General features: G+C 45.5%; 1 protein-coding gene across 1 annotated transcript in view; it reads right to left on the bottom strand.

Annotated features, from left to right (window-relative positions):
- Positions 1 to 426: 426 nt before the first annotated feature.
- Positions 427 to 21,884, bottom strand: part of PGD (phosphogluconate dehydrogenase) — a 30,810-nt gene continuing 9,352 nt past the window's right edge. Inside the window, exons 3-13 of the mRNA XM_089658985.1 lie at positions 19,623 to 19,802; positions 19,218 to 19,283; positions 17,360 to 17,478; positions 15,137 to 15,203; positions 10,768 to 10,902; positions 10,461 to 10,650; positions 6,734 to 6,864; positions 5,795 to 5,928; positions 3,687 to 3,786; positions 2,690 to 2,812; positions 427 to 658 (exon numbers count right to left, since the gene is read on the bottom strand). Of these exons, the coding sequence (XP_089515111.1) occupies positions 539 to 658; positions 2,690 to 2,812; positions 3,687 to 3,786; positions 5,795 to 5,928; positions 6,734 to 6,864; positions 10,461 to 10,650; positions 10,768 to 10,902; positions 15,137 to 15,203; positions 17,360 to 17,478; positions 19,218 to 19,283; positions 19,623 to 19,802 (1,365 nt within the window). The 3' untranslated portion in view covers positions 427 to 538. The remainder of the gene's footprint in view (positions 659 to 2,689; positions 2,813 to 3,686; positions 3,787 to 5,794; positions 5,929 to 6,733; positions 6,865 to 10,460; positions 10,651 to 10,767; positions 10,903 to 15,136; positions 15,204 to 17,359; positions 17,479 to 19,217; positions 19,284 to 19,622; positions 19,803 to 21,884) is intronic.

Below are 21,884 nucleotides of genomic sequence, written 5' to 3'. Positions count from 1 at the left end.
GTTCAACCGACATGTCAACAAGCCCTGCCCATATAGATCCATACACCTCCTTCAATGCAATTATACAATTGAAAATGCATATTTGGTTCTTCCCATACAAATACACTTACACAGTCACATATCCAAAGTCTTCATATTTGTTTTTAAAAGGGGCTGCCACTTAGTTTTTATGCATACATATGGGACAAGTACTTGCTGAAAACCACTGCTTACAGGAATAATGGTAGACATTGTACAATTGTCAGTTTGCCGAGGAAATACATTCAGGCATGGATTGGTTTGTATGGTTTTTTGTGTATTAGTAATCAAATGGCCTGAATAATTCATTATGCCAATGACAGCTGTATACAGCAGGGGAGGACAGGACAGGGCCGTTTTGCTAACCCAGCAAAAACTTTATGTATAAGAAACATCACATTACATCAGTCATATATAAAAAGAAATTTATTCTCTCACTAGACAGTGCAGATTACAGCGATGACAACAGAGAAAGCTCTAAAAAGGACGAACATACACGACTGTTTACGCTAGACTGGTCTCAGACATTATATGAAGAGGATGACACATTTCCACCGTGTCCAGTCCAGTTTGTGTGAACAAAAGATCCTGGCTTAGACAGCAGCTCGTAGGTGTGAGCACCAAAGTAATCTCTCTGGGCCTGAAATAGAAAAGTACACATATTACTACCAGCACACTCTATAACCCTCTGGTTGGTTTATAATAAAAAAAAAAAAAAAAAAAAAAAAAACACAACAAAATATAGGCAACAATTAAAATTACATCAACATGAAAGACTTGACATCTCCTGGGCCAAGTAGAATATAAACCAAATCTATGGTATGTCTGCATATTATCATTCCACAGAGATTAGGAAGAGCGAGAGCTGAATATGCAACATGGCTTCTAGTTGGGAGATAAGTGCCTCCTGCCATATCGGAGGATGGAACTAGGAGACAGTGTATGGGTGGAAGCATTGATGATGTATCAAAAGATAAGACATGTGGAGGCAGACAGCATGTTTATAATAGAAAAAAAAAAATAAAAGTGCCAATAACTGACTTCGATACAAAAACGCCTCTAAGTTTTTCTTAAAATGTTATATACATTTCTTTTTATGTGTTACATTCAATTAAAGAATACGATCCAGTAACATAAAATAACTTAAAGAAAAAAAAAGTGATTTTTTTTTTTCATGCCTTAACTGTGCATGCTGACGTGTCAGTTTTGGTCCAGAATTGTCATTTCGGTGGACTGCTATTAGGTATGGCTATTTTTTTTCTTGCAGTTACATTGGGCCAGTTTGGTATGTATGTGCTAAAACAGGTTAGACATGGTGGCATAGTGATATCTCAGCCTCCACCTCATCCTCTCTGATTCACTGAGAACATGCAAACTGTTCTCTCTGAAAGGCAGTGAGCCAAGTGATTGACCGTCTGTGTTCACTATGTAGAAGGGTAGCACTGATCATCGTAGTAGTGCCTACTACAGTGATTTCCAGGTTCCACAGGGATTGGCCAAACATGACACATACTTACACTGAGCCACTGTACCTATACAAAAAAGGAGCCATGCCTAAACTTTAGTGATTCAAAAAGAACCAGTCAGAGCAGACACATAGGAGCTGCTACAGCTGTGTTTTAGGAGTGCAGGCAAAAGCTTTTACCCTTATCCTCTCATTAGTACTTGGCATGTCCCTGACCTGGACTGTGTGTGCATATTAGGTCAGGACACCTCACTTCTGTGCTGAGGAAAAGGTGACAGATCAAAATGTATTCTGCTACATGTCTTTGCTAGGGAAAAAAAAAAATATCCCAGTACATGTAAATTAATTGATTTACATGAAAGTGAGAGTCTACAAATGGTAATATATACTGGGATTTAATTTTTTTTAAATACTAGTAATGGCGGCAATTTATAGTGGGACTGCATGGGGGAACTGACTAACTGCCACTAACATCTCCAGTGACACCAATACAGTGATCAGTGCTAATAGACAGCACTGGGCAGGAAGGGGTTACCTGTGTGCCATGTGTTTTACTTGGGAAACATGCTGCTATGTAGGTTTGTGCTGTGCAGAGAAATACACAGGAGCATGTTACTGCTGGCAGGAGAGAGACCTATCTTTGCACACAGGTCTTTCCCGTCAGTGATACTCAGAAATTGCCGATGGGGAATCTCTAGCTGGGACCCAGTGATCAACATCTGTAGCGTGTGCGTACGTGATTTTGCGTAGTTCTGCTATAGGTTGGTAGGGAAACAGTTAACACTGAACAGTCAGATCTGTAACAAGACCAGGGATGCATACAGAAGAATAACAGCACAAAAAGCAAAGCTGAGAAAATGGAAGTTGAAGCCATCCTTAGGTTCATTGAGACTAATGTGTGAGTCAAATAAACAAAAACCTGGAAATGGCACAGGAATACGAGATGAATGAGGTAGATTTACAATCAGAAGACAAAGATGGCAGTACTTTTGTCCGGTGCTATGGTGAGATGGAATAAGGTATGTCACAGACTGGGAGAAAGGAGGAGGTGATACAATGCGGGACAGCAAGATGATAAACCGGATATTGGTAGAAAGGCAGATTATAGAGCCAATCAACGCTCATACCACATACTATCACTACCCTGACTCCCAATATACACTGTAGACTCATTCTGCACAAAGTCCTATCACCATCATATCTTACCTGGATGAGGTTGGCCGGTAACATTTCATGCCTGTAACCATCATAGAAAGCCAGTGCGGTGGTAAAGCATGGCATAGGAATACCGTACTGCACTCCGGTGCTCACTACTCTGCGCCACGATTCCTGGGGAAGCACAGAAATATACAGATGAGGGAAATAAGGGCAGTGTGACACAATAAAGACTTCTTTCTGAGAAGTGTGGGCAAAAATGTAACTACCATCTAATGTGGACTTTCCAGTCTGTATCAGTTCCTGACATGTCACAATACACAACTACTCAAGCTGCAGTATTTGCAGGTCTGTCTGAATAAAAGCACATTGAAGGCTGCTGCATGCTATTGGCAGGAGGAAGTATTCCCCAGACATCCATCCCTGTAATCGCTCACACAGGCTATAAGAACACCTTAGTATGTGCTGCACATGAAGTAAACACGATGACAACACAGGAGCGAGCTACTGTTAGACTGTTTATAAAAAGGTCCTTATTTGGTCTCTGGCCTGAAACAAGCATGCAGCCATTGAAGTCTAAACTCTTGTTGTAGGCCAGCAACTTGCTACATTCCTAGGGAAACCAGAACGACAGCTCCAGGTCTAAATCTTAAAGGGGGGGGGGGGAGAACCCACAACCACACTCCTCCCCATTTCTAATCCACACAGGGTTCCCCTTTAAATTTGGGACCACAGACAAACGTGTATCCATATATAAAAAAAAAAAAAAAGGAAAAAAAGTCAAATCTGATCATTTGGGGAGCCCCAAAATTCACCTGTAAGACCCCCACCAAATAGAACGTTTACCTTTCAAACATAAAAATCGGTTCACGCTGTACAGCAAAGATTTGACTCACATTTGCACCAAATTGTGTGGTCTGTGCAGAATCAAATATTAGGGTTGCTGCTTACTGACAATACAAACAGTGGCTTTTGTTTGCCATAGAATCTCAAGTAAGATCTTCTGAAAGCGGCTTGAATGAATCACTCCTGCAAAGAGTCTCCTTACCTGGCAGTTGTGCATCTCCTTTTTGAAGAAATCGTCCAACAAGAGATTTTGCAGATCTGGATTCCTGTCGAAGGCTTCCTTGATCTTGCCCAAAAACACACTAAAGTCAAACAATGAAGAAAAGCATTTCATTATACAGCCTCTGTTCATGTGAGCAGCTGATTTGTTCTTGGTAGTCAGAGGATACAATAGCTTCCTGATATCCCTTCACAGATACTGAGCTGAACAGCCTTGTATTTCATGGAGGTTGAAGAGCTCACATTCCCCAGATGCATTCTCCATTGAAATCAACAGAAACATGTTCAAAGCACATCAAAATGTGTTAATATCAAATGTACAGCTTAGAGGACGATGAAGCTTTGATATCACTAAGGCATTAAGACTGCTTGCACTACATAGGTTCCTTTATGTTTTTTTGTTTTTCTTTTACAATCCAAGTGATGAAGTGTTAAAAATCCCCCACACAGGCATCATTCTGGGGAGTCTGACTGCTGCTGTATCGCACTGGCCTGGGTCTCCAGCATTCCCAGCACACTGCTCTCATCAACAACATGGCTTTGTTCCCACCACACATAGGAGGGGGGGGTCGATTTACTAAAACTGGAGAGTGCAAAATCTAGTGCTCTGTATGGTAGCCAATCAGCTTCTAACTTCAGTTTGCTCTATTAATCACTTGGCGACCATGCAATAGTCAAAGACAGCTGCAGCATGGTCAGCTAGTTCTGGGAGGGTGCCTATTGACATCCTCCCAGAACCCTGCTCGTCCCCAGTGCGCACTCTGACTGCTGTGTCCTTTGGACACAGCTGATCACAGATTGCAGTAAGGGCCAATCACAGCGGCCCTTTACAATGCGATTGGACAGAGCTGATCACATAGTAAACAGACTTGCTGGTTATCAGCGTTCTTATTACATGCTGTCACAACATGAGGAGAGTCGGTAATTGGCAATTCACACAGGAGACAGTTACACTGATCATCAGTGCAGCCTCATCAGTGAAGGAAAATTACTCAGGAAGTTTTTTTTTTTCCCCCTCAAAAATCTTGGTGTTTTTTTGTTTGTTTAGCAACAAATAAACCCAGTGATGATTAAATAACACTCAATTTAAAAGGCTCAGTTTAAAAAAAAAAACAAAAAAAAACAAACAAACCACACAACATGATAAAAATTTCATTTGGTTACAGTGTTGCATGACCGCTCCAGTTGTCAAAGTGCAACAGCACTGAAAACTGGCCTGGGCAGGAAGGGGGGAGAAGTGCCCAGTAGGCAAGTGGTTAACCCCTTCCCGCCGACGCCTCCTGGCCCTTTAAGAGATTCAGACGCCGGGAGGCAGGGCGGCTGGGGCGTGGTTTAGGAATCATGTGACCGCCGTGATGATGCGTCACGGTGGTCACATGATCGGGAAAAGTCCCGATCGAAAGAGCGGACCGGGACCTTTCCGTGAGTACCACACGTGTGCTGGGAGCGTGCAGGGCGCGCGCTCTCAGCACATATGTATTTAGTTCCATGAACGCAAATGTGCGGCCGCTCGGCGTCTAGGCCCAGACGCCGGGAGGCCGCACATTCATGTGTGGCCAGCGCAAAGGGGTTAAACATGTCCAGTATAAAAATTTAAAAAATCAAATGTCATAAATTTAGGCCAAAATGTATTCTGCTCCATGTCTTTGCTAGAAAAAAAAAATCCCAATACGTGGAAATTAATTGGTTTATGTGAAAGTTATAGCGTTTATAAATGGCGGTATAGATACTGGGATTTATTTTTAATTTGTGCAACAGCACTGAAAGCTGAAAATTGGCCTGGGCAGGAAGGAGGTGAATAGAGCTCGGTACTGAAGCGGTTAAGCTGAAAGGTTTCTATTCAGAGCTGCACCAGGATTTTACACTCTCCAGTTTCAGTAAATTACCTCCATAGTCAGTCCTGAAGCATCTTACACTCTGAAAAATTGGTTGAGAAGCCCTGCATTAGTCAAGGCACCCTTTAAAATTCTGCACACCCGCCCCTGCACTGCCACCATCCAACCATTTATATACAGCAGGCGGACAGGAAGTGGTTAAAGAAAAAGAAGGTGTTAGCACATACCTCATGACTTAGATCGGACAAGTAATTACCTGCGGATGATGCAGCCTCCCCTCCACATCATAGCGATCCCGCCATAATTCAACTTCCAGCCAAACTCCTGAGCCGCCTGGCGGAACAGGATGAATCCTTGTGCATAGGAAATGATCTTGGATGCATATAGTGCCTGCAACAGGTAACAGAAGGCAGTTTAGTAGTCACTGAGTTAGCCTGAGCACCGACTGCAGCTCAAACTAGAACAGCGTGTGTTTAAAGGGGAACTCCACTAAATGTATATACACATTACAACTGGTGCGCAGTTGCCTTTTGTCCTTGGGTCTATGGACTGCAGCCCCACACAGGCAAGCTTTCAGTTCCTGATGTGGAGGGACTGTGGCTGATAATGGCTGCTTTGTGGGTGTAAAGCAGATGTTGACTAGGACAGGGCTTTGCTTCCTGCTATGAATCCAATATCTGTGAACATTGCTTGTACTTACCTGTGGCTGCCTGAACAGGCTAACAGTGACTGCATCTGGCTGATACAGTTACTGTTTGGCTGGCAATTTTCCACCCAGTCCCTTCCATTTTCAAGCTCGGTGGTGCTGACAGGGCCCCCATAGCTCACTATGCCCAATATTAGTAGGGATTGGATTACACTCAAGCTGTCTATGGGGGGGGGGGGGAGGGGGTCTTGGCTTCTAAACAACTTTTGAGAAAATATCAGTCGCACAGTGTATTGTTTTCAATGAATCGGCCAACTAAGACTTGGATCACAAGGAATAGTAAAGTGTAACCAATGTGTATAGTGATCACATAGATCCCAGAGTGTCACAAAATGGCCTCCCCCCCATACATACATTACACACTACACCGAGACAGGCATTCATATATTATTTACACCAAACAGATTTTTTTTTTACATCCAAAATATATAATTAAGCAGCTATACAATAGATGAGGCAGCAAAAGTGTACAAATCCCAGAACGCCTACCTTCCTGATGTCCTCGAGGAATGCCTTTTTGTCACCCTTAAAGGGGACATGTTTTGGTCCTTGTAGCTGCTTGCTGGCCACTTTGCGCTCATTCTTTAGCGACGACAGACAGCGGGCAAACACGGCTTCACCTGTACAGACAGCAGTGACAACACTGAGGAACGGCACTACAACACACTGCAAGATTTTGGGACATATTTTGGCTTTTTCTGCGATTCATGCCTTTCCTTGAGCCGGACATTTTTTTATTCAAAAGCTAAATCCATCGGATATTAAAAGTCAGACTGTTTTGGTGACGATTCGGTAGCTTGTTTACCCAAAAGCCCACCATCACCTCTTCAGGGAAGCCTACCCCACCCCCTGCTAACTTGCCGACCTCCTCCACTCTTCCTACCACCCCATCCCCCACAGCCATCTCCTCCTGTACCACTATCCCCTCCCTCCTAGATTGTAAGCTTGAAAGAGCAGGGCCCTCGATCCCCTCATGTTTTGCATTGTATTGGTATTGTTCTGTCACATGTTCTGTCCCCCTTTGTAATGTACAGCGCTGAGCCAACTATTGGCGCTTTATAAATACTGTATAATAATAATAATCCAATAGGACCCAAGTGTCTGCACAGTCTGGTTGCCATTTTTGCTTCAGGAAATTTAATTTGCAAAATTAAGTTAAAAATGATGTGCATTATGATGTGCCATGCAGACACAGACATGTAAGGGGGAGGGGAAAAGGACAATACCTTGAAGAGCTGCACAGAATTTTATCCCCATCATGTTGTCACCACCCTCCTAACCCCGCTATGCTGCAACTATGTTGCATCACCTCAAAGAAATTGGATCTCGGATGGCACAAGGCTGATTGTGAAGTCTTCTGAGGCTGAATTACACCACCAACACCGCTACTGGGGAGGAAGCTGGAAGTATCTGCAAGATGTCATCTCCACCCACACAGTGTTACATGGGTCCATCCAGCAACAACAAAGCATCAGCTGATGCAACAGGTTACAAGGAAGTCATTGCAAAAGGTGAATTCCCCCGGTGTGACCTTTCCTGGACACAATGCTCTACTAAATTTCCTTTTTTTTTTTGTGTGTGTTACTAAACCCACAACAGTACAATCAGTCTGTAGATGCAGTAAAGCATGCTTGTTATACTCACTGTGGAACCTAAGGGGTTAATCCTCTGCACTGTGTAAAAATGCAGTTTGATCCTGACTTGTCCTATCCTCCTCTTCCTCCAGTGTTCCCCTCTATCTCCTGAGAAGACATTGTGTAGAGACACTCTGCACATGCTCAGTTTGGTGTGTATTGCTAGAGAGGTTTTTTTACTTTCTTGGGAGTGCGCATGTGAATCAGCACTGTCCAGACAGGTCAGCGGTTCTGCATCTTCCTAGAGCAGAATGAAAACTCCTACAAGCTTGAACGTGTACTCAGCTGGACACTGATAGAAGTCACAAGACTGTTCTAACTGCTGATGAGAAAATGTATTTAGCAGTTTATATTTGCTAACATAATTGCATTTCCATGTTGTGTGTACCGTGGGAGACCAGATACAGTGAATGCGGGGTCCGGGGGGAGAGCGGATACAGTGAATGCGGGGTCCGGGGGGAGAGCGGATACAGTGAATGCGGGGTCCGGGGGGAGAGCGGATACAGTGAATGCGGGGTCCGGGGGGAGAGCGGATACAGTGAATGCGGGGTCCGGGGGGAGAGCGGATACAGTGAATGCGGGGTCCGGGGGGAGAGCGGATACAGTGAATGCGGGGTCCGGGGGGAGAGCGGATACAGTGAATGCGGGGTCCGGGGGGAGAGCGGATACAGTGAATGCGGGGTCCGGGGGGAGAGCGGATACAGTGAATGCGGGGTCCGGGGAGAGAGCGGATACAGTGAATGCGGGGTCCGGGGAGAGAGCGGATACAGTGAATGCGGGGTCCGGGGAGAGAGCGGATACAGTGAATGCGGGGTCCGGGGAGAGAGCGGATACAGTGAATGCGGGGTCCGGGGAGAGAGCGGATACAGTGAATGCGGGGTCCGGGGAGAGAGCGGATACAGTGAATGCGGGGTCCGGGGAGAGAGCGGATACAGTGAATGCGGGGTCCGGGGAGAGAGCGGATACAGTGAATGCGGGGTCCGGGGAGAGAGCGGATACAGTGAATGCGGGGTCCGGGGAGAGAGCGGATACAGTGAATGCGGGGTCCGGGGAGAGAGCGGATACAGTGAATGCGGGGTCCGGGGAGAGAGCGGATACAGTGAATGCGGGGTCCGGGGAGAGAGCGGATACAGTGAATGCGGGGTCCGGGGGGAGAGCGGATACAGTGAATGCGGGGTCCGGGGGGAGAGCGGATATAGTGAATGCAGGGTCTGGGGGGAGAGCGGATATAGTGAATCTAGGGTCTGGGGGGAGAGCGGATATAGGGAATGCGGGGTCCGGGGAGAGCGGATATAGGGAATGCGGGGTCCGGGGAGAGCGGATATAGGGAATTTTCACTTGGACATTTATTTGTTAGATGTTTTTCTATTATTGTGAATTTCATCTATGCTATGACTTGGCACAACACTATGTATATGACTTTATATGCATTGAGTGTGGGATCACTTTAACACCTTCCCGCCCAGCCTATAGCAGATTGATGACACGGGACACTCCTCGTTGTGACTGGGCGTCATATGACATCCTGTCAAAGCGAGCCACTCACGAGGCTACGCAGAAGTGCGATTTGTCACCGGCACGTCCACAGGACACAGCCGATGACATATCACTACACCAGCCCGTTGCCAGTGTCATGTGACCAATCACAGCAGATCACGTCAACTGTATACAATGGATGGCTTCCTGTCATACCATTCATTGTATACAATTGTGTTGTTAGCTGTGACTGGTTAAGGCAGTCACATGATACAGACCGGGCCATTCACAGCCCATCTGTATCATGTGATCAGCTTTGCCCAATCACAGCTAATCACAACAAAAGACTGAATGAATCAGTTTCATTCAGCAACAATGATTGCATATATCAATGAAATACATTGGTATTAGCAATCATGCGTTTAGAAAAAAGAAAAATCCTGATCACTTGCCCAGAGTAGTTCAAGGTTACTATGCTAACACTGTATTGCTTTGTACACAGTGTGTTGAAAGAAAAAAAAAAAATTAGTAAAAAAAAAATACAAAAACTAAAATTATTATTATTTTCACCATAGAAATGTAGCAGAATACATTTTGACCTAAATTTATGAAGAAATGTTATTTATTTGCAAAGTTTTATAACAAAGAAAATTTTATTTTCAAATGTGTTTTTTTTTTGTTTTTAGTAAAAAATAAAATATAACTCAGTGGTGATTAAATACCACCAAAAGAAAGCTCTATTTGTGTGAAAATTATAAAAATTTCATATGGGTAGTGTTACATGACCGCGCAATTGTCATTCAAAGTGCAACAGCGCTGAAAGCTGAAAATTGGCCTGGGCAGGAAGGGGGTGAAGGTGCCTGGTATTGATGTGGTTAAATTGTATTGCAGCAGCTCATTTATTTATTTATTTATTAATTCTTGGGGTAGCGCACATTGTTTTTCTTTATCACTTAAAAAGGTAACCGGACTTTCTTTTTTTTCGTTCTGCTTGTAAACAGGAACATGTAACAAATATATAATAGGGTTTATCCCAATTTAGCTGGGAAGTGGAAATGTACTTTAAATATGAGCTCACAGAACGAGATCACTGCTGGCACGCTCACCGATGAGGGTGACAGGAACACCGAAATCTAGAGCAGAGATTGCCGTCCATTTTCCTGTTCCTTTCTGCCCGGCTGTGTCCTGGATTTTGGGCAGCAAGTGAGTGCCGTCGGCATCCCGGTATTTTAGGATGTCGGCTGTGATCTCGATTAGGAAGGAGTCCAGCTCAGTCTTGTTCCATTCTTCAAATGTCTGAATTACAGAAACAAAGGATGAGAAATAAAAGAACAGAAAATGTTAGCCGGTCGTCTGTGGATTCTCAGAAGAGAGAAGTCAGAGACTGATGGCCGGTGGGGATGGCTTGCTCACCTTTGCCATTTCATCGTGATCCATCTGCAGGATGTCCTTCATCAGATGGTAAGCCTCACAGATCAGCTGCATGTCACCGTACTCAATGCCATTGTGCACCATCTTCACAAAGTGGCCAGAACCTTCGTCACCCACCTGGACATAAACAGATCATATATATATTAAAGGAAGTGGGGGAGGCAGAACATTTTGGAAGCACTCTAAGCCTTACAGCACTCTCTGTGTCATCCTATTAAAGTGTTACTAAACCCACAACAGTACAATCAGTCTGTAGATGCAGTAAAGCATGCTTGTTATACTCACTGTGGAACCTAAGGAGGTTAATCCTCTGCATTGTGTAAAAAAAAAAAAAAAAAAAAAAAAAAAAAAAAAAAGGCTGTTTAATCTAATTTTCTCTGATATTCCCCCTTCTTCTACTGTCCCCGACTCATCTGCTGATAGAGCTGAGCCTTGGGGACAAGCTGCACATGCTCAATTTGGTGTGTATTGCTAGAGCTTTTATTCTTGGGCAAGTGCATGTGATCAGCACAGGGCCAATCAGCACTGACCAGAGGGTCAGCAAATCGCAAATGCGGGGTCCGGGGAGAGCGGATATAGTGAGTGCGGGGTCCGGGGAGAGCGGATATAGTGAGTGCGGGGTCCGGGGAGAGCGGATATAGTGAGTGCGGGGTCCGGGGAGAGCGGATATAGTGAGTGCGGGGTCCGGGGAGAGCGGATATAGTGAGTGCGGGGTCCGGGGAGAGCGGATATAGTGAGTGCGGGGTCCGGGGAGAGCGGATATAGTGAGTGCGGGGTCCGGGGAGAGCGGATATAGTGAGTGCGGGGTCCGGGGAGAGCGGATATAGTGAGTGCGGGGTCCGGGGAGAGCGGATATAGTGAGTGCGGGGTCCGGGGAGAGCGGATATAGTGAGTGCGGGGTCCGGGGAGAGCGGATATAGTGAGTGCAGGGTCCGGGGAGAGCGGATATAGTGAATGCAGGGTCCGGGGAGAGCGGATATAGTGAATGCGGGGTCCGGGGTTTAGTAACACTAACATGACAGTGCAGGAAGGTTAGAATGAAGGAACATTGGATATGACAAGATAAACTATTATCTGCATCTCAGCACAACAGTATGACCTGAACTCTTCACATTCCTCAGAAATGGATTTATACCGGAATCAGATTATGTGGTCCTAAAGTTACAACTTTATCAGAAACCAAAAACCACGCTTGTATCTTCTTGTTGCACTTAGAACACGAAATCTAGCACTTGTTGAGGTGCCGCCCTTGATAGATCGGGGAATCTTGTAACTAGCAAAAAAGAGCAAAACAGGGCGCACTCTCCTCGTGCATTACTGTGATAAGAAATGTATTATAAAATTACAGATGCATACTCACAAACCAAAAAGATCATAAAAACTGAGACAAGGAGTCAAAGATGCCAGTCATGGGCAACAGAGGTCCTCTGTACAAGTGCTAACGCATTGCTCTGAGGAAGGGAGTTAGACTCCCGAAACGCGTTAGAGGTATGCGGTGCATCCCAGCACATTATGTCTTTACCATGCAGGGGATTTTTTATTTTTTTTTTTAAATGGACGCGGTTTACTACCGTTTTCAATTAAAGTTTTTGTGCCCAGAGTTCTGCTTTACAAAATGTTATCTATTAGCCATTTAGCTTTACAAACTTGAACAGCGAGCTTCTGAGGCAGGGGGTCAGAGGTCACCTCAGCCCTCTTCAGTGTGTGACCTTACACCAGCTAACACAAGTGTAAACTAACAGCGATTTGTGGTTTAGAGGAATGTGAATGGCTACATGGCTCCAATATTCAAGGCTGTATCACATGACCATAAGTTGGACGACTTTGTATTATAAAGCACTACACAAATGTTTGGCAGTATATAGATCCTGAACAATAACAGCTGAAGGGGGTATTTTCTATGCGTTTTTAAAAAGTTGGAATTGAGGCAGCAAGGAGGCAAGGCATCCTTTGTGGGTCTGTAGAATATCATACTACAGGCATACCTCGGTTTACAAATTTAATGTGTTCTCCGGGACAATTCGTATTGTGAAAACTTCAGAAACCGAAACGCGGTTTCCCATAGGAATGCATTGAAAAATTAATCCATTCCGGAGGTCAGAAAAAAATAAAAAGTTTTATCTGTTCAAAACTCTTTATAAAGGGCACTTTAAAAGGCACGGGGCCAGCGATATAAACCTCCCAGGTGCAATGCATCCTGGGGAAACTTGCTTCGTATTCCGAAAAAAAATTAGTAAACTGAGGAATTATTTTCAATGGATTTTCATTCGTAAACCGAAAATTACATTAACCGAGGTATGCTGTACACCCAAATTTTATAAACGGGCCAACCAGCATGTCTTTGGATTGTGGAAGCACTGGCATCCGTAGCGGGTGCAGGCCACACTGGGTGACACCATCACAGGGGGTGCAGGATGCCGACACAGTGACAGCTGCCCCCGCCCCAGTGTAGTGGTAAAATGAGTATCCCCTGAAGCAACTGCGCATGTGCTTCAGGGGATACATATCTTCAAGGGATACTCATTTTACCACTACACCGGCACCGCTTCTTCCTCTCTGGAGAGGAGACACCACGTGTTACCGCACCGGGCGACACCAACCCTAGGGATGCCTCTGTTCGGAAGGAAACCCACACAAGCAGAGAACATGCATGGAGATAGTGTCCTGGCTGGTATTTGAAACAAAGACCTCAGTGCTGCACGCCACAAGTGCTAACCACTAAGACACTGCGCTGCTCTTTGTATGTATGGGTCTGCTTTTTAGAACACCTGATTTCCAGTTCTGACACCGGCAAGCGACAGTAGTCTAGAAACAAAGCAATTAAAGTGCAACTAAAAGGCAAAACATTTTTTCCCCCATGTTGGATACAGTAAGGGGGGGGGGGGTTATGACCCCGGTCAGGTTTTTTTTGCCATCTATGCCCCATTGTGGAATTTCCCTTCACTTCCTGTTACATAGATAAAAATAGGAAGTGAGAGGACATCCCTGCAAATTGGAGGAAATCTTGGGGTCGCAAGAACTAGTGTCCCCATTGGAAGATTCCCGTCTATTACTGTTCTGGGGACAACCCAACATTTGGGATTTTCATTGACTTTCAATGATAATGGTAACCAGGACAAATTACTTGGTGTCATTCTGGACTCCAACCTATCCTTCCAGCCCCAAGTCCAATCTTTAACAAACTCATGCAGACTCCACCTCCGCAACATCGCCAAAATCTGCACGTTCCTAACCCCAGAAACCACTAAACAGCTCATCCACTCCCTCATCATATCATGACTACTGCAACTCCCTCCTCACTGGCCTGCCTCGCCGCTGGCTATCCCCGCTTCAGTCCATCCTGAATACGGCTGCCAGACTCATTTACCTCACCAACCGCTCCGTTTCCGCCACCCCCCTCTGCCAATCCCTCCACTGGCTTCCGATTGCGCAACGGATCAAATTCAAAATCCTAACACTGACGTACAAAGCCGTCCACCATACTGCCCCGAACTACATCACCGACCTAATATCCAAGTACCGCCCAACACGCACACTCCGCTCCTCACAAGACCTCCTTCTCTCTAGTTCCCTGGTCTCCTCCTCCCATGCCCGCCTCCACGACTTCTCCAGGGTGTCACCCATCCTCTGGAACTCCCTGCCCCAACCCATCAGATTATCACCTACTCTCCTCTCCTTTAGGCGCACCCCGAAAACCCATCTCTCCAGGGAAGCCTACCCCACCCCCTGCTAACTTGCCGACCTCCTCCACTCTTCCTACCACTCCATCCCCCACAGCTATCTCCTCCTGTGCCACCATCCCCTCCCTCCTAGATTGTAAGCTCCAAGGAGCAGGGCCCTCGAACCCCTCTTGTTTTGCATTGTATTGGTATTGTTCTGTCACATGTTCTGTCCCCCTTTGTAATGTACAGCGCTGAGCCAACTATTGGCGCTTTATAAATACTGTAGAATAATAATAATAATAATAATAATAATAATAATAATAATAATAGAGGGGGGGAATCTCCCCAACGGGGACACAGACAGCAGTAAAACATGGACAGGTGTTCTAATCCCTCTTCACGCTCTCTGTCTAGAACTAAAAAAACGTTGCCTTTAGTTATACTTTAGTACTAGTTGTATAAAGCAGCGGTTCTGTGGTTCTGGAAGAAAACTGAACACTGGGCTCTTATGTCTAGGAATTACGAATGCCAAATGTCTGCTGTCGCTGCAGCACTGAGGTCCTCATTGTGACAAAGTGGTGTGTGAGGCTGCATACCAGACTCTGCTCACAGATACACCCCGACACACGGCCCGCGTCTTTGCAACAAAGGTCTGCATTATAATACAACGTATGTTTTTTAGTACGCACCCAATCACAGCATGGCTCCTTCCCAACCTTGGCGGCTATGCTCTGGAAGATATCTTTAATATACGGCCTAATGGAAATACAAAGAAATCCATTAACTTGATTACAAAAATACGATTTGATAATATGCTGGAAACAAACCCTAAATGTGCACTTTTCTGTTCTCAAGTTGCAGAAGTTACAATAGAGTGTCTCATCTGTTCCTAACATCCCAATCATGTCTTTAAAGTGCACCTGTCATGAGAGACATGAATTGACCTCCCTGTGAATCGGATTGCTGCCCGGCTTATATACTTGTGTGAAAGACCTGGAACAAGCATACAGCAAATACAGTCAGCATTCACCATCTCTGCTTGTTCACAGTCAGCCACGACCTGGGTCAGGCCCCACTGTTACAAAACAGCAAATACAGAGACTGGTGAACTGGCTGCGCTACGAAACAAGTGGGGGCACCCGTGTTCCTCCAAGGCCGTTCTTTGCCCTGGTATTTTATTATTTTGAAGTGTGCAAAGTTGTGTCTGCGGTCCATCTGCACCTTCTCCCACGTCAGTGGGCTGTACAGAGGAGCCAAAAGGACCTTTCTATACGGTGGCCATTGAAATGCTACCTACCACGTTTTTATTCTGCAAGTGCAACAATCTGTTTCTTTTTTTTTTTTTTTTTTCTTTCTCATTTTTACTAAACAAAAAGTGATGTTTTTTACAAAACTAGTGTGATGTCCCTTTTTTATCTTACTAGGCTATTCCTTTTTTTATAAATTTGTAAAATTTCAGAATTGGGCTTTAACCACTTCCCGTCCGGCCCATGTACATAAATGGTCGGACGGGAGCAGCGCAGGAGCGGGTTGCCATTCACAAATGGCGCCCACATTTGCAGCCTGTGCACGTTCCCTGGGAACACCTCATCGGAACACTGATCGCTGTACGGGACCTCTGTGTGAGGTCGCAATCATGTGATCACTGATTGGCCAATCAGTGATCACACGAATAGTAGTAATCAAGATGTCACTTCCTGACATTGCTTATTACATGTGAAATCTGTGAATGATCACAGAGATCACATGGTACAGGGCTATTCACAACAGCCTTGAACCATGTGACAAGCTGTGACCAATCACAGCTCACTCAGTATTTCTCAATGGCTACAAGAATGCAGCCAGAGAGGAGAAATGATTGCTTTTACAGCCTTTATGGGTGTAAAAGCAATCAGTGTAAGAAAAAAAAAAAAAAAGAAGAAAAATCACCCAGCAGAAGTAGTACAGTGTCACTATGGTGACACTCTACTGCTAGGGTGACAGTATGTTAAATAATATAAAAAGATAAAATAAAAATGTAAGAACATTTTTTTTGTAAATTATAATTTTTGTTTATAAACTAATTTGGGATATTTTTTTTTTACTAAAAAGATAACTGAATAAATTTTGGCCAAGATTTATGAAGAAAGATTATTTGCAAAATGTTATAAGAAAAACACTTTTTTTCAAAATTGTTGGACTTTCATTTATATAGCAAAAAAATTAAAAACCCCAGTGCTGAATAAATACCACCAACAAAAAAGTTTTATCTGTCTCCAAAAAAAATGCTAAAAAATTAATATGGGTACAGTGTTGCATGACCGCGCAATTCTCATTCAAAGTGTGATAGCGCTGAAAGCTGAAAATTGGCCTGGACTGGAAGGGGGGGGAAAGTGTCCGGACTGGTGTCCGGAGTGGTTACAAAGGCATAGAACTCCTTTTGCAAAAGTGCAGTAAATGCGCCAACATTGATGAAATAAAATGTAAATTTATGAAATGTTTGCATTGAGGTCTGCAGAGCATTGCAACCATAATCAGTGTGTTGCGGATGCAATGCAGAGGCTCTTGAAAAGCTTTCCTCCAGCAACAGATCCACACAGGTGTACAGATCTGGCTGGAGGAAGTGCTGCTGAACTACAGCATTGAAGGGAGGAGGGAGCACAAGGCATTCTCTTCAAGTCTTATTGTGGTAAATGAGATAATCAGGAAAGGGTGGGGGTGGGGAGGAGGGGTTTGTATGCAACCACGTTTCACATTACACCACAAATATCAGTGAAGCATGAAACATGGTACATTATATAGGATGAACATGGCCTTCAACTACACCTAGCGCTGGGGTGTGTGAAAGTAGATGTGTATGCATGGTTCAAGCAGCACCTGATACACAAAACCTGAAAAGACAAACACTGAAGGTCCTCATGCGATGATCATACCAAGCTTCCTTGTCTCCTCCAGGCATCAAAGAGGGCCCATATCTTGCTCCATCCTCCCCGCCACTGACTCCACTGCCAACAAAGAAGATCCCTTTTGGCCTCAGTTCTTTGCATCGCCTCTGAAAAATAACATTTATATACTTTAGTGCAAGGATCAATGACAGAGTTTCAATGAACCTAAGAATGTTTACATTTGTAAAAATGAAGAGCAGTCATTGGGCTATTTTATGGGTCTTAGAGCAGTGTTTCTCAACCTTTTTTCAGTCAAGGAACTCTTCAAAATTGATGGCCACTCCCGAGGCACCCTCCAAAATTGATGGCCACTCCCGAGGCACCCTCCAAAGTTGATGGCCACTCCCGAGGCACCCTTCGAAGTTGATGGCCACTCCCGAGGCACCCTTCGAAGTTGATGGCCACTCCCGAGGCACCCTTCGAAGTTGATGGCCACTCCCGAGGCACCCTTCAAAGTTGATGGCCACTCCCGAGGCACCCTTCAAAGTTGATGGCCACTCCCGAGGCACCCTTCAAAGTTGATGGCCACTCCCGAGGCACCCTTCAAAGTTGATGGCCACTCCCGAGGCACCCTTCAAAATTGATGGCCACTCCCGAGGCACCCTCCAAAATTGATGGCCACTCCCGAGGCACCCTTCAAAATTGATGGCCACTCCCGAGGCACCCTTCAAAATTGATGGCCACTCCCGAGGCACCCTTCAAAATTGATGGCCACTCCCGAGGCACCCTTCAAAATTGATGGCCACTCCCGAGGCACCCTTCAAAATTGATGGCCACTCCCGAGGCACCCTTCAAAATTGATGGCCACTCCCGAGGCACCCTTCAAAATTGATGGCCACTCCCGAGGCACCCTTCAAAATTGATGGCCACTCCCGAGGCACCCTTCAAAATTGATGGCCACTCCCGAGGCACCCTTCAAAATTGATGGCCACTCCCGAGGCACCCTTCAAAATTATGGCCACTCCCGAGGCACCCTTCAAAATTATGGCCACTCCCGAGGCACCCTTCAAAATTATGGCCACTCCCGAGGCACCCTTCAAAATTATGGCCACTCCCGAGGCACCCTTCAAAATTATGGCCACTCCCGAGGCACCCTTCAAAATTATGGCCACTCCCGAGGCACCCTTCAAAATTATGGCCACTCCCGAGGCACCCTTCAAAATTATGGCCACTCCCGAGGCACCCTTCAAAATTATGGCCACTCCCGAGGCACCCTTCAAAATTATGGCCACTCCCGAGGCACCCTTCAAAATTATGGCCACTCCCGAGGCACCCTTCAAAATTATGGCCACTCCCGAGGCACCCTTCAAAATTATGGCCACTCCCGAGGCACCCTTCAAAATTATGGACAGCCCCGAGGCGCCCCATTCTAAAATGTGAAAAACTATTCTAATGCTTTCATATAACGCAGCAACATCCCCACATGTAGGACACCCAACGTTAGAGGGGATTTATTCTTCCAAAGCAAATACACTTTTGCACACTGGTACTGACTAGTAAGCCAATGTTTCTCCTCTCCCTCAGTTTTTATCCATCACTGAGCTGATGTGACCCCAGCACTGCTGGAGAGGGGCGGGGGAGGGTCAAACTAGGATGCTGTGCAGGCAGCTGACATCCTCCTAATCAACTGATGTCATTGGTTGTCATGACACCGGCAGTTAGAAGGTCGTAATGGTGCACAATGAGAACCTATGGCTTTGTGTAACTAAAATGCGAGCTTGATCCACCGGCTGGCTTGTATATACGTTTTGGGCAATTTGTAGACATTTTACCAAAGCACCCCTGAGGAAACCTCAAGGCACCCCATGGGCAACCTGGTTGAGAAAGGCTGTGTTAGAAGACTTACCATAGTGTCACGGTATTCAGAGTTCCCGCCATCGATGATGATGTCACCAGGCGACAGTAAAGGAACCTGCAACCAAAAAACAAGTTCAGAACACAGTAACCAAGTTTTTTTTTTTATTTTTGGAAGGTAGAAGTAAATACACAAAAGTAATGAGTCAGGAGATTATTATTGTAAGCCGGCATAGATTTCAGCTCATTCACAGCAAACTGGCAAACCAAAGTCAACATGCCGCAGGCGGGATCTGGGTGCAGCTGGCACTGAAATAATCATACAAAGGAGGCCGTGTACATAATCATGATAAAAGATTGTGCCGATAAATATTTCGGTAACAAATGTGTTCAGTTAATGGTAAATATGCCCTCCAGGACCTGTAAAGGTAAGGGGAACCTTCAAAATGTGGCTTACCAGGCTCTCGATGAAAGCATCCACGGCCTGACCCGCTTTCACCAGCATCATCACCCGGCGAGGCTTCTTCAGCTTGCACACCATCTCCTGCAGTGAATGGGCTCCAATGATCTTGGTGCCTTTTGCTTCGTTGGCCAGAAACTCGTCCACTTTGGACACCGTCCTGTTAAATGCGCAGACCTGGAGAGGAGAGGAGAGGAGAGGAGAAGGCTGTAATAAAAGGGGGCAGAGAACAATCAAGCCTGCAAAAGGTCAACCAATCTGATCTTAAAGCAAAGTTCCACTCACACTGTGAAAAATAAAAGTCAGTAGCTTCTGACTTTTAAAAAACAGCCACTTATCTGTCCCACGACAATCCCGCGGTGTCCTCCCAGCAGCCCGTTTGGCCAGCCGTCTGGTGTTCCAGGCTCCGGCATCTTCAGTGTGGGCACCCGGCTGTGACAGCTTGCGGCTTCACAGCTGGGCGCCCACTGCACATGTGCAAGTAATGCTGCGCTTCCAGAATGGCCCCGTAGTCTTCTGGGTAGGAGGGCAACTTCCGCTTCCCTAGGTGATCGCAGCAGAAGTGGGAGCGGGTACCCGTTCCCCAAAGGTGACAATCCTTAATGGGGAGCAGGGGACCAGTCCTTAAAGCGGAACTTCCCCTTCTGGGTGGGGCTATGCTTTAAGATGCAAGTGAAATATGGCAACTAGAGTATTTTTTTTTTTTAACCTTTGGATACAGTGTAGAGTCATTAGAACCCCTGTCAGTTTTTATGGCTGTCTGTGTGCCCGTTGGAAGATCCCCCTCTCTATTTGTCCAGTTTACCATTATCAAAAGTAAAAATAAAAGAAAGTCCCAAATTCTGGGTTGCCCCCAGAAAAGTAAACTAGTTCTGGTGACCTGGGCGTCCCAAGAGATTTGCAGGTATTTCCTCTCACATCCAGCTGGTTATGAGGCAGGAAATGAAGGGAAATTTCGCCAATGGGACAAAGATGGCAAAAATAAACCTGTCAGGGGTTATAACCCCCCTTAAGCCTTCCTTTTTTGTTTTTTTCTTTTATTTTGCCTATAGTTCTACTTTAAAGACCTGCATATTATTATTATTATACAGTATTTATATAGCGCCAAAAGGTTTGCTCAGCGCTGTACAGTATAGTGGGGTATAATGCATTTATATAGAATTAGCCCGGAGATCATCCTCTAGTATTCCTCTAAACAGCAGCAACAAGACTGGGAGAGGGAGAGCAGCACCAAGATCCAGTTGGGACTAACGGGTTGAGAACACTGTGATAACCTCATCAGCGGGCTTCTGCTCCTTCACGGTCCAGTCATAGGCTGAGGCAGTTCCTGTATCATTTAACTGCAATGTAGTGTGAATGGGGGTCAGAGACCAGGCTGTACAATATAGTAGGCTTGCCTGAATCGCAAGACCAGCTGAAAACATTTGCATTCCTTCAGGCAGGTAAAACAATTCCTATACACTGTATGGATTTCAACTGTGAGCTTAGCTGCTTGTCTAAAGTCCATTTTTAAAGCATGTTTTCATGATTGCTTTGGCCTGACCGGGAAGTGTAGGGCTTGAGTCCTGAGCATTGTTCTGTACTCCATTGCAGCCATCGTGTGACTTCAGATGTCATGTTTCAGCACAGGCTTAGTCACAATTGGCTGTTGGGAAAGAACTGTTCTTAGAAATCGCACGTACGGTACATTAGTTACTAATAGCCAGCACCCTGCAGTCCTCCTCCACCTATCCTGACTGCAAGCTATGAGTGGGCAGGGGGAGAACGGACAAGCTGCCTTGTTGCAAAGGGCTGAGAATGCGGCGCACACAAGTGCAGGACTTGGCCTCATGTCCCAGTATATGGTATTCCCTACACCAGATCTCACGGTACAAAAGTGCCCTGCGATGCTGTTGCAATGAAAAAGGAATGCATGCACTACTGTTGGTGCGGTGTGACTTCACCCCTTTGAAGATGAATGGGCTGAGATCGCACCGCACAGAACTGCACGTGAATCAGCCCTTGACCCTTGCAGCGCAGAAGTCCCATAGCAAGGGTAGCTTTGTAATTTCCTGGAGTTCAGTTTCAGCTGCAATAGAGAAGTCAGGTCACCGAGCCGGCAGAGCTGTGTGAAGGTCAGGATGGAACACTAGAAGTACATATATGGGAGCGCTTTTTCCTGTTCAAGGATTGGTATTTAGCGCTTTGCCTGGCGTTCACCTTCCCTGTGAATTTCCTCTCTCTTCAGGGAAGCCTATCCTGCCCTCAGCTGATAATGGA

The sequence above is a fragment of the Staurois parvus genome, unplaced genomic scaffold (genome assembly GCF_062004578.1).
Source record: "Staurois parvus isolate SC_StPar_1 unplaced genomic scaffold, SC_StPar_1.0 ptg001122l, whole genome shotgun sequence".
In the NCBI taxonomy this organism is placed as follows: Eukaryota; Metazoa; Chordata; class Amphibia; order Anura; family Ranidae; genus Staurois; species Staurois parvus.
This window is presented reverse-complemented; position numbering and strand designations above follow the sequence as displayed.